This window comes from Hipposideros armiger, unplaced genomic scaffold, assembly GCF_001890085.2.
Source record: "Hipposideros armiger isolate ML-2016 unplaced genomic scaffold, ASM189008v1 scaffold_231, whole genome shotgun sequence".
Taxonomy (NCBI): domain Eukaryota; kingdom Metazoa; phylum Chordata; class Mammalia; order Chiroptera; family Hipposideridae; genus Hipposideros; species Hipposideros armiger.
This window is the reverse complement of record NW_017731581.1, coordinates 1,494,867-1,508,281: the sequence shown is the minus strand read 5'-3', so window position 1 is coordinate 1,508,281 and position 13,415 is coordinate 1,494,867. Positions and strand designations below refer to the sequence as shown.

At 45.8% G+C, this 13,415-nt stretch overlaps 1 protein-coding gene across 1 annotated transcript in view; it reads left to right on the top strand.

Annotated features, from left to right (window-relative positions):
• Window positions 1-13,415, top strand: part of LRGUK (leucine rich repeats and guanylate kinase domain containing) — a 115,199-nt gene that overhangs the window by 63,856 nt on the left and 37,928 nt on the right. The window contains exons 12-14 of the mRNA XM_019654782.1: window positions 1,548-1,661; window positions 4,175-4,376; window positions 5,171-5,266. Coding sequence (XP_019510327.1) covers window positions 1,548-1,661; window positions 4,175-4,376; window positions 5,171-5,266 — 412 coding nt within the window. The remainder of the gene's footprint in view (window positions 1-1,547; window positions 1,662-4,174; window positions 4,377-5,170; window positions 5,267-13,415) is intronic.

Below are 13,415 nucleotides of genomic sequence, written 5' to 3'. Positions count from 1 at the left end.
TAAACACGATAAAATACGTACCTGACAGAAGATTCTGGTAACTATCTGTATAGATATAATATATAACACAGAGGGTGCAAAAAAATGTATGCACATTTTAAGAAAGAAAAAAACTGTATTAATTGTAATATTCACTATATACCAATAACAAAAGATGAATACAAGTCACGTTTGACTTCTGCAATTACAAGAGGTGCTCAAAGTGGCTACCATCAGTGTCCAGATGACTCTGGACAACTGATGACAGCGAACTACTGCTTGAGTATAGATAACATCTCCTAAAATGTGTATACTTTTTTTGGCACCCCTGGTATATTAAAAGAAAAGGAGTTGCAGTATTTGTTCCACAGAATATAGAGGGTATGACTTTGAGTGAAATATGAAGGTTACTTATTATTGAGTTTTCAACTTCTAGAATGCATGATATAAACTTATTTTGATTATGAGGGGGGTGGACTGTGGATTTTCCTCATCATGTACAGCAGACACCTTCTCCCCTCCTCACTGCCCCAGAGATCCATCCCATCCTGAGAAATACCCTGTGTCTCCTGGCCTTCCAACACTGCCCCCCTGACAGATGGCCAACCCCCACTCCCACAGATCTCCAGGACCTGTGGGTTCAGGAGGCACAGGGTAGCACAAAAGACTCCTATCTGTACTGTTCTTATTGAGAATGCTGCCATTCGATGGATTCAGCCTCAGGAGCTTCACTCTATTATTTATTTCAAAATCATGCATATGAAGAGGCAGAGTGGCCAAGGTTATCCACGTTTTTTATTCCTTCCATTGTTTTCAGCCTTCCAACTTAGATTAGAGCTAGTGGTTTCATAATCATAATATTGTCAAAGAAAAAGTCAGACAATTTTGAGAATCGCATTTTTACTGACATTTTTGTTGCAAGGGTGTACAGCTTGGGAAAAACTGGGCGTCCAGAGCACAGACAGAAGGCAGTGTTTATGCTTCAAATGACTACGGCGCCCACAGTTCCACAGGCAGTTTCCATAAAAAGCTATGTTTATAAGGAAAAACAGGATGGGTCTGTTTTTCATGGCTTATCTCGGAATGCAAAGGTTTTAGAATGTGCCTGTAATTCATGGCCTTCAGGCTTATCTGGGAGTGCAAGGCTTTTGAGGAGGGAAGCTTTTCTGGCCTACCTGGTGTGCTGGCATAGCCGAAATGGCTGAGGCAAAGGGCACACTATTAGTTTTGCTCTCTCAATAATGAAGGTTTACGGTGCAGGCTTGGCAGGAAGTGAGTAAGCAAAATGATCTGTTCCACCATAGCTTCCCTGCCTTCACTCTGGTCTAACATTTTATCAGCAGATTCTTTCCGAAACCTAATTTTTTGCCAGCTGAGAATTCTGAATAAATTTCTCTATCATAGTTTGATATGAACGTTCATAGCCCCATTATCATTCTTACATAATTGTCAACATGGGTAAGTTTTATGGAATCATATAAAAGTAAGACATCGAATAATTTTCTTTATATATTAAATTTCATTATGGCAGCTGTTATATGAAAATCTTTGTACTTCTCAAATTTCAGGGGAAATTCATTCTAACATTTAATTATGGTAATCACAGCTACGGATTAAATAGGGACACCATAGAAGGTATCGCAAGAGATGGTTTAGCAAGCTGTGTTCATATGGAAATAGAAGTAAGTGTTTTTCATTCAATCAACTTATTTTTGTTTTGTTTTACTTTTAAGCTGAGCCATCCTGCCACCTGTTGGCAGCTCAGCGGCTGCTCAGCTCGGACCAGGAATTGAACCGCTGTTGCTCAGAGCTCAAACTCTTGAGCGAGCTCTTAACCAACTGAGCCACTCGGCCGGCCCTTCAATCAACTTATTTTTAATGTGTGTCTGTGTGTGTGTGTGTGTGTGTGTGTGTGTGTGTGTACAGAGGGTGCCAAAAAATGTATACACATGTTAAGAAAGGAAAAGCCTGTATTAAAATTGTAACACTCAATATATACCGAGAACAACGAGAATATAAGTCATGTTTGTCTTCTGCAATTACAAGAGGTGCTCAAAGTGGTTACTATCAGCGTAATTTTAATTCAGTTTTTTCCTTTCTTAAAATGTGTATCCATTTTTTTGGCACCCTCTGTGTATGCATATCTCTTTGGGGTTGTGGAGGGAGCTTCAGTGTGCAGGTAGCACACTGCTAGGCACAAGGGAAATGCATACAAAAGTGTGAGGTTTTAAATTTATAATTAGTATGTGGGAGGCAAGACACATGAAAAATTAAATGACAGAAATTAGATTATAAGACAAGAAACCACCATTTATTATGAGTAGAACTACCATTCAAGATTTATTTCCTAAGCTAGTTCCTCACTAAATTATCCTTTCTCTTTGTAGAGCCTGGTCTCTGTTTATATAAAGTGATATTAGTTGAGGCCCGATTCTTAACAGGTTGTGGAACTGGTTCCCTGTCCCTCAGGATGATGGCAGCTCCGTGCAGTTGACCTTGTCCCTTCCTTCCTTCATGAGAGATGTGTGGGCTGTGGTGGCATTTGACTCCAGTTGTTCACTTTGCATTCTTTTAGCATCTTAGACTTGCAGATTTCAGGAAATTTTTCTCTCTGTCCCAATACCCCGTTTCCCCCCAGCGATCCTCTGTATTCGATCATACAAAAGTTTCTCCAAGATGAAGATCCAAAATTAAAGCATGAACATCCCACTTATTTGTTTTAAACAATACATGGCTTTACTAAATATATGAATCTTCAAAGACGGTTGGTTTTTTTTTCAAGTTACCTTCACTGAACAGTATAACACTTTTGTAGTCAGAAAACAAATTATGGTAAAAAGGACCCCATTATTCCAAACTTAAGAAGATCAAATCTGGGCACATCTTATATTCCTTTACTATGGACTAAATAAATCTTTCTTAAGACCTTTTCCCTCCATACTTCACAGCAGAAAACAGATTCCTTTTTGGCTCCTTGTACGGTGTTAAGCATTCCCTGACTTCAGTGAAACTGGTCACATTCCTTCCGGCTCTTTACCTTGCCTAACTAGAAATCCTGCAATTCTTACCTTTCTGCATTTGATTGGTTTTGCACCTTTAAGGAAAATAAGCAAAAAAAAAAAAAGGCCTTTTCCCAAAAACGTCTTCCTTGGACAAGAAGAAACAGAAATTCTGCATCTTTGAGTGCAGAAACTGTCCACCTCCCTGTGTGCTCCTGTTTCCAGTTTAGCTGTTCCCTGAGTGCTGGCCCCTGTTTTACTCTGTTTCTCCCTCAGAGCTTCTACTCATTTCCAAGAGGATGAGTCCATAAATCGGGCTTTATTCCCCTTGATGGTCCGCAGCGAAATAACTCCTTTTGTTATTGACTCTTTTAGAAATTGGTTTTAAAAAGAGCCTGTATTGCTTCCTCTGAATTTTTAAAACAAAGGCTTTGAACATAGAGTTAAACTATTGATGATAGGATTGCGCTGAAAGAAACTGTCTAGTCCTCCATTTGGAATAACTCATTTTCGCCCACGAGGAAACTGGTGCTTGCAGAGCTTGAGGGGTTTGCACGGAGCCTAGAGTAGCCAGAGACCTGCACTCATGACCCAGCCCTCCAGACCTGCCACTGCTTCCCACTGTGAGCTCCTGGTGTCAGGGTATCATGAGCTTGACCTTCTCCTCCTGCTCTGGGCGCAGGATGTGAGCTATAATAGAAACCAGCCAATCAGGTGGCTGATTTAGGAACAGGAAGTGTCCCAAGGAGATGACAAAGGGGTAACAGAGGAGTCTTTTCTCTCTGGTAAGACCTCTGTTTCCTGATGCTGCAAGGATGCCCTTGGAGATGGAGAAATTGAAATCATTTTTCCATAATAAAGGTGCAGTACTGTTGTGAGTGTATGCATTGGTATCTAGTAATTTTCTGTTTTTGACAGTCATGTTCATTAGAATGATTAGTTAGAGGGTACTAGGTAGAACAAATTCTTATATTTCAATACTAACTGATTTATCAAACACTAAGTGGTTGTCATTTGGTATTTGATGAACACAGAGAAGTAATCCAACCTTGAGATATTTATAGGAAAATAATAGCTAATTATACAGATAAATTCTTCAGCATAATACCAGTTGTTATACCTTCTGTTGTCAGACAGCTCCAAAATGATTTCTCAATCATGTGTCCATTTCTCATATATTAATCTTTTCTTGAAAGGGTGTAAGGAGTTTGAAAAATTCCTATTTTGAGCCTCGATATATCCTGGTGGTACCCATGAACAAGAAAAATTACGAGGGATATTTGCGGAGAAAAGGATTATTCAGTCGTGTGGAGATTGAATTTGCTGTCTCCAGGGTGGACCTTTATGTTGAAATTAATCAAACATTTCCAGGATATTTTGACGCAGTAATCAATGCAGGTTAGTGACTGTCAGCAAAGTTTACTTTTTTTTTTTTTTAAAGATTTTTATTGGGGAATTGGGATGGGACCAGTGCTGGGGAATTGGAAAAGGGGAACAGACAAGTTGCTGTCGTTTTGTTCTTCAGTCTAGTTGTGGAGGACGTCGCTTCACTGGCCCAAGTTGGCACCATCATTGTGCTCTTCCCGGGCGAGATAGATCAGTTGCCGGCTTCTGGACGGCCGCTCACAGCGGCTGCTGGCCACTCACACTGGCTGCTGGCTACACACGGTAGCCCATGGCAACCCACTGCCACAGGGGCTGCAGCCTTCGCCGTCGCAGGCGACTCACGGCAGCCCAGCTCCAGGTTGAGCTGTTGTTCAGCATCTTAGCTGTGGAGGGCAGTGTCACTGGCCCTCATATGTGGGATCCGAACCGGGGCCCTCTGGCGTCCCAAGCCAGCTCTTAACCAACGCACCACTTGGCTGGCCCCAAAGTTTACTTTTTGAAGTGTGAAGTCACGGGGGAAAAATCCACTTTGAAGTATATTGTTATTATTGGCAGAACGTGGTTTCTTGTGGTCATAAGATCAAGGTCCCTGTTTCCTTGTTGGCTCTCTGCCAGGGGTGGCCCTCCATCCTCCAGGTGGCTCCCAGGTCCTGTCCATGTGGGCGGTGGCGTCATCTTAGAACTCTGCCTACCACAATATCCATAAAATCAGATGTAGCTAAAAAAATCACTACCACCAGCAGTTGCAAATTGGCAGTATTTTGATGTGACTGTCGCTTTAAAGCGCACTCTGTCGTTTACCTCAGATGACCTGGACGCTGCGTACCAACAGCTGAGTCAGCTCGTCAGAGAATACCTTGGATTGTCTGAGGAAACTGCCAAGAGTTTGGCTCCAACTGCAGGTACTGTCCTCGCCCTTTCGTGCCAGAAACGCATCTGTGAGCTGTCGTTTGGGTCCTCACCAGCCAGGCTAAAGCTGGCTCTAACTCTTTAACCCCCCACACTTCCTCTGGGGCAATCGTCCCCACAGACGAGCTATACTGAGTCAGCCCTCTGGACCTGCCTGTACCTTTGCTTGGTCTTGGTGACCATGATGGAACTCAGAGGACTGCCCGTCAGGGTCATGCCGGGCAGTGCCAGGGAAACTGGCAGTAGATCAGGCATGGTCAGCCTCATGGGCCAGAACTCAGCCTTCCAGAAGTTTGGCTTTCCTGCGGGTCCCTTGAGGTGGTGTTCTGCTGGGTGGGTTTCTATTTAGCGTCATTTCAGTCCCAGAGATTTTCCCGCCTTTCTTTGCACTGCCCCCGTCCTCAAGAGGTTGTACTGCTGAGTGTGGAACAGCGCCGGCCATAGCGTGGGGCCTGCTCCTGGCCCCACTGCTCCTTTAGACAAGAAGCTTAGCCATTCAGGGTTTCAGTTCACTGTCCTGCTACATGGAATTAATGCCTCCCACCTGCCAGGGGTCATGAGCCGCAGTGATGTAGGCTATGTGAGTGCATCTCCTTGAAGCCTAGGATCCTAAAGCCCTAACTTAGAATTTTGGCACGTGAGTCATTTGGAATGTATTTAAAAGGTTCCCCCAAATCTGTCTCACACCCATCAGGATGGCTACTATTAAAAAAAAAAGCCCAAAAGAAAATAACAAGTGTTGGCAAGGATGTAGACTTGCCGTCTGATCTAGCTATTCTGCTTCTGCATACCCCAAAGAACTGAACACAGGGATTGAATAGGTATTTGTGTATCTATGTTCATAGCAGCATTACTGACAACAGCCAAAAGGTGGAAGAAACCCAAGCGTCCATCGAAGGATGAATGGATAAACAAAATTAGTATATTCATACGATGGAATATTATTCAACCTTAAACTAATTCTGACACATGCTACAACACGGACAGACCTTGAGGACATTAGGATAAGTGAAATATGCCAGTTTCAAAAACACAAATACCGTATGATTCCACATATATGAGGTACCTAGAGACAGAAAGTAGAATGGTGGTTGCCAGGGGCTAGGGGGAGAGTGGAATTAAGGGAGTCATTGTTTAATGGGGACAATTTTCACTTTTACAAGATGAAAAGAGTTCTGCAGTTGGATGGATGGTGGTGATGGTTGCACAATAAGGTGAATGTACTTAATGCCACTGAACGGTACATTTTAAAAATGGTTAAGATGGTAAATCTCATGTGGCGTGTATTTTACCACCGTAATAATAAAAACAAGTCTCTCCATGAACTGAACCACATTCACCCATCACATATTATAAAGTGTTAACTCGAGACCCTTGCTGCTGTGTCGATGTCCCACTACTTCCTGTGTGCATGGAGTTTATAGCCTTCATGACTCCAACCGGGTAGGATGTTGCTTCCCAGGTTGCATCCTGACCAGACTGAGGCAGGCCGGGTCATGATTCCACCAGAGTTCAGTCTAATTGTGCTGTTTTGCAATTTTACGCACTTTCCCCAGGTCAGGTGCCCCCTGGAATTCTGGAATGAGGGCACGTGAAACTGCTAACGTCCAGCAAATAATGACTACGATTTTCCTTCTACGTATAACTCATAGGAGACAAGTGGCCAGGGTACAACCTACACTGGAGGGTACCTGAAGAAAGTGCGCCCTGTGCGAAAATGGGCATAAATGGAGGAGTGAAGGCTGCGCCCCTTCTACAATTCAGGGACATTAGATTAGCAGCGTGTCCGTGTGTTTACCCGGCACTGCTCTGATTCTCCACCTCAGGTGCTGCTGCTTCAGGAGGCTGTGCCTGCCGAGTAGTAGCACATCCTCCCTAACGAGGCTCCCATAGCTTGATGGAAGTTTCTCTTGAGGAACTCTGGCTCCCTTTGCTTTCTATCTCTGCTAACCCAGCAGCCTTCTGATCTTTAATTTGGTCCCTTGGGTGGACATGTCCCTGTGGGGGCTGTCCCCTGCGTTAGAACACCGTGCCCTGATCGCTGAGCCAGGCCCATCTCCCATTGTAAATTAATAAATTGGTGTTCTTGCTTTTAAATCAGGCCCTTGTGGGTTTGGATAAACACGCGGCCGTCCCCTGAGCCTCACCAGTTCTAAGTAGCTGAGAAAAGCTTGTTTCTGAGTCAGGAGCCCTGGGGACACCTCTGAATGGTGGCGCTAGAGCGGGACTCTGCCTCCACGGGGCCCCATCTCTCCATCTTTTCTGACTCTACAGCCGTCAGGAGCACTGACTTGCGCGCAGGTGCCATTTGGGAAATTAATAGACCAGGTAATGTGTGCGTAGGAAAATGGACTCCCATTTTAAAAGGTATAATAAAACTTCATTTACTTGGACTTATTAGGTTAGGCCTGTCTGGTGTAATGAAAAGTATGAATTATAGAACTTGTAAAATCTCAGATCATTTAATAACTGAAACCTGGCCATCCAGCTATTGACTAATAGAATTCCAGCTTTAAAGAAGTAGATGGGAGGGTTTGTAATTAATATATCAAATCACCGGCCTCAACAGCCTCTGTTTCTCTGACAGGGTTAGTATTTTAGAAAATAATGTTGTTTTTCTTAAAGAAGCTAAACACTTTGCCTTATTTATACAGTTAATCTGTGGAGGAAGTTACTTTCTTTTCAGTTGATGGTTTAAGGATAAACTTGCATATGAAGTGACTGTAGAGGCTAGACATTTTTCAAGGGTGTATTAAAAAATTTGAATTAACAAAGCCCTTATTAATAAGCTTTAACAGTGTCTCTAGTGGCCCAAGAGTAAAGCAGGTGACCTGAGTTTCGGGGCTTTGAAGAGTGTGCCCATGAGCGCTGGCCAGGTGTTCACGGTTCGCTTCAGGAGAGCCCCCCTTGCCTCCTCAGCCCCCCCACCAATAATCACCTCAAAATGAACATCATGAGTCCCAGTAGGGTCACCACCCCAGGCCCTGCTGGCTCTCACTTCTTTGTCTCAGGTCTGAGCTGGGTCACTCTAATTTCAGTTTCTGTAGATTAGGTATATTTGTATAAATACTTATATTAACATATGTAAGTGAGACCCCTAGAAACAAAAAATCAATCATTTCAGTGAAAGACAGTTTTCTCTGAGCAATTAGAAAACTGGATTGGAACTAGGAGGCCTTAATTTTGTATTCTTTGTGACACCAATAATCATGACTTTAGAGAAATCACTTTAATTCCCATTTCTTAAAAAGAATTGACTGTCTATAATGTTATGGGACGTTGTTAGAATCCCGTCGTCCAGACCTGAGGGTTTCCCAACTGGACTAGCCCATCTATGCGCTGGGTGTCAGCACATGTGGAAATCTGATGACCTCTACGGCATTGTTTTCTTAGGAGCAGCCATCCTGTATCAATGCAAACTGAAAACTATTCCCCCATATTTGAAGTAGTAACAGATGGTTTTCTCTTCAGCAGTTTTGTGTTGCTAATTTGTAAGTGAGAAGGCAGGTTTAATCTCTACTCTCTAACGATGAAAGTGGCACCAAGTGCTAAAAGTAGGGCCAAGGTTATGAGTTCCGACTATAGCAGGCCCACGAGTCTGGACCCAGAAATGTAAACCTTCCGCGGGGGAGAGAGGAACTGAATTCTCATTTCATGCCTGTATCAAATAGTAACTTTAGGTGCAGAGTGATTGTAAACCCTAGAGATCTTTGGATCTGCCAGTAATTAACAATGTGCACAGTTAAGACACAGAATTGTCTTATTTTTTTTTCCCCTATAGCAATGCAGGTTAAGAGTCATTCCTAGAACATGAAGACTTTTAAAAAGCCCGAAAAAACAATATAGTTTCTATAAAATAACAAAAAATTCACTATGTTTACAACTCAGTATAAGGGCTGTCTTCACCTTCCATTTGTCTCTGCACAACCTATTTCTGGAATAGTCGATGCTTCCCATAAAGCTTTCCAAAAGCTGATCCAACTTCGATCCTGAGTTCTTGCTGTAGAGATCATAAAATAAAATTATATCTGCAAATCATTATTCAGAATTCTGACTAATGATAGAGGAAGATGATGATGATGAGTTGAACCTGAAAATTGATCAATTTAATAGTCCATAAAGTGGTACCTTTATCTCTAATAAAGGGCATGGTATCATTTGCCAACTTACATGAATTGTTAAATTGTGAAAATGGGGTGGGGGGCAGAAATCTTTGTATGTCTGATTATAGAAACCAGGAGGGCTTAAAAATGTAAACCTTCAGCATTGGTTTTACTCTATATTTTCCTATTTTTTTTATTGTGGAAAAAAATAGCAAAATTTGCCATTTTTACCATTTTAAGTGTACAACTTAGTGGCATTAATTACATTCAGAATGTTGCATAAGCATCATCACTACCTATGTCCAAAATTTTTCATCACCCCAAGCAAAAACTCTGTACCCATGTACAGCAATAATTCCTCCCCAGCCCCTGGTAACTTCTAATCCATTTTCTGTCTCTATGAATTTGCCTACTCTAGATGTTTTCACTGTTCTTATATTTTCTTTTAACCTTGTTTCTGGACTAAAATTGTATTTTAATTTATAGCTGTTGTAAACTAGGGAGATAAATAAGGATGATGAATAGGGAATCTCCTCAGAAACCCCACCAAGAGACACGTTTCCCTTGTCCCCAATCTGGTCCCTGAGACATCTGGTGTGATTGAGGCAAAGGGTTTGTATCCAGACTGGGAGGTTTAGTGAGAACCTGGAGTAGTCCAAGTTTGTCCTGCTTTATGGGAGAGAGGGAACGGTGACCTGAGCCTGGCTTGTGTCTGGGGATGAGGGACCACCCTGGGATTACCTCAGAAGTCTGATCTGGTTTGGAGCCTCTGAGTATCAGGTCCCCCCAAAGTGAGCTGAGACTAGCCTCTTCAAGGCTGTCCCAGAGTGGTGTGCCAGCTGAGAGCACTAGCATGTCATAGCCATGTCCTTCAGCCTGGGGGAAGGTGACATATGGGCCACCAGAGTATGTCCGAGCTTCTATCGTACACAAGTGCTTGCTAGGGAGATGGCGTCCATGAGACTGTCCATGAGCCCAGAGTCACGCTGGGAACCTGCCCTCATGGTGATCAAAGGAAGCAACCCCCCCTGTAACATCACCATTGTTAGTGGCCTCAGAGAGCCATTTTTGAAGCCAAGATAGACTTGGAAGGAAAAAAGGCGACCTTGGGGGTGGAAGAGGGGTAGGAGCTTGGACTGTGGGTGCCTGGGAGCAGCTTCTCGGAGCCATGGCACCTTATGATCCCGTCAGATCTATTCTCTCCTCCCTCCTTCCGTTCGTCTTCCTCACTGAGTGCCTGCTGAGCTCCGTGCCCCTTGCTGGGTGCTGGTGAACGGACATGACTCCGCACAGCTCACGGTGTCTCTGAGGGGACTGCCATAACAGAGACGGACGGGACCTCATCGGCTTAGATGTCCATCTTCTAGTTTCTGCCGTTGAAAGCAGTGGTGACCTTAAAAGGTGGTGAAAATTTAAATCTTATTCACCTAGAAAACTTTTCTTGCCACTCTCAGACCCGGATATGAATTTCCGTTCTGCGAATAAGCCTCTTTATGTTCACTCATTCAAGTTCAAGTTTTCAGTTGACTAAGACCATTCTAAATGCCACTAAATAAGGGAATTCTAGGCATTTAGTACCCCCAAGGAGAAGGCACAGTTTCATTCTTCTACATGTATAATTTTAATCTTTTCAAGGGCCTCGGTGCATCAAAAAAAGGGAAAGATGGTTTTTGTTATGTTTCTAAAGTTACATAGTCGTCTTTAAGGTATTTTCAGCTAACTTCTTTTTATGTCAAAGCAGGAGCTCCCTCTAACAAGAAGGCTCCCTCGGGGGTGCCAGCACACCTGGTCCCTTCCCCCAGGCGCTTGGCAAAACTGCAAGCAGATGGCCAGATAACAGAGCATCCCTCTGGAATGCAGGATCACGCAAAGGTCCCTAAAAATCAGAACGTAGCTCCCTCCCAGAACCAGGAGCTGATGCAAGAGGGAGCAACCCGTCAAAATGAGCTTTCTCCCCGTAGTCACGTCAACGCTGAGCCTCCTCCACAACTCAGCTCGTCGGCACTTGATATTCCTCAGCAGGCCCGAGACTTATCCCCAAACCAGAAGGACGGGGATGTTCAACAATCAGGTAGTCCTTCAAAAATAATAACTACAAATCTCCCTGAAAATGAGGCCCGGACATCTGAGGTAAAAGCGGGTGAAGCAGGGCCGTCTTCCAGCACCCCTTCCCAGGGACCTCCTCACCCTGACCCCCCTCCAGCCCACAGCGCTCAGCCAGATCAGGATGAGGAGTTGGGTGGGTCCAAGGTCACGCCCACCGGGCCTCCCCCATCTGAACCTCCGCAGGAGCCTGGCCCATCACCCCTCAGCCCCCAGAGAACCCAGGACGAGGAAACTGAGTCAGCCAGTCTGCCACCCCACCGTTCCCCTCATGATTCCCCAAGAGAGCCTTCCCACCCTGATGGGACCAAGACGCTTGGGCCATCTCCGGGAGATTCTCAACAACCCCTAGAGGAGGGAACCCCAAAAGCAGACATTGTCCGGGTTAGCACTCCTTTCCCAGGTGTGTCACATCCCCAGAACCCGAGAAATACCAAACAGACCCAGGACAGGGATGACCCAGTGACTTTGGTTCCCAGAAGCCAGCTGGCTCCCACGAGGCTGCCCCAGCCTCGGGTCCTCGCCCCCTTCCAGAGTCGGAGGCCCACACCCAGGCCCCCCTCACCCAGCCGGGAAGAGGCTTTAGGGACAGCCTCAGATCAAACCGTGCCTCCCTCCCCCAGGCCTCCGCTAGCTCAGAAAGGAGACCCCAGGAAACTGCCTGTCATCAGCCCTCCCCATCCCAAACCGCCACAACCTCTGAGCCCCCATCCAGGCCACAGTCCTCAGCAAGTCCAGGAAGAGAAAGTCAGGGAAGTGAAGCTGCCCCTTCTGCGTGCCCGTGTCCAGGAGCCCGCAGTGCAGCACGCCCCTGAGCCCCTCCAGGAAGACGAGGCTCAGGGCGTTAGGCTGCCTCGCATCCCCACTCCCTTCGGGGAAGAGCAGCTGCCTCAGAACACGGGGGCTCATCGTGGGTCAAGGCCTGCAAAGGAGAGGGGAGCACCCAAAGTAGGCCACGCCTCCAGCAAGAAGATTCCAGATATGCAGGCCTCACCCCAAAACCAAGAGCCGGTGCAGCAGATGGGAGCTAGGAAAAAAAAACTCCCTACCCCAAGAGAGACAGCTAAAGGACCGGCACATCTGAAAAAAGGGCCGCCCAGAAGCCACCAGCCCGCCCTGCAGCCAGAATCCCAGAGCAGGCCGACTCACCCGACGGTGTCCGACCACCCTCACCCCAGCCCTCCTCGGAGCCCTCTGGGGAACCAGAGAAGCAAAGCGCACCCCCCAGAAATTCCTGAGCCAGCCCACGATGCACCGTTGCCTAGAGATCCCCAAGTCCAGGAAGAGGAAAGGGAAAGAGAACATTATTCCAGAAAAGAGACCCATGCCAAGCTGCCCCCGGAAGACCCAGCCCAGAAGGCAGCGCTGTCCCCAAAAGAGCCTTCTTTGAAGAGAGAGACTCCTGGAGGATTCTCTTAAGAAAATAAAACTGCCCTCAGCAGTGATCAACCAACGCCAGAGAGTCAAGTTTTACACAGGAGACCTCTCCAGAATGAAAAGGCCTCTGCAGGGCCCACCCCGAGGGTTTCTGCTTCCAGGGAGCGTCCAAGGAGAGAGGAAGAGGCTCGTAAAAGTGGGAGGTCTCAGAAGAAACAGGCTGCTTCGGATCCCCCAGAGCAGGGTGATGCAGCCCCAACCCAGCCCGCCTGTCAAAGAGACCAGTCAGACCCGAGAGAGCTCTGGCCAAGGGGACCACGCTTCCAGGCAGCAAGGCAAAGAGAAACGCACCCGAAATCATGGGGCAGCGCCACAGGACAAAAGCCCTGCCGCACCCCAAAATCACGTGTCTGCTGAGGAGCAGGGCAGCTGGAAAGGAAGGCTGAGAGCAAGAGGCAGTCAGAGCACCAAGGTTTAAGCCATCGCTGGAGTCACCAGGTGTACGGCATTCATGTCGGTGCCCCCTGAGGAAGGGCTGTCATAGAGTGGGAAGCTGTGG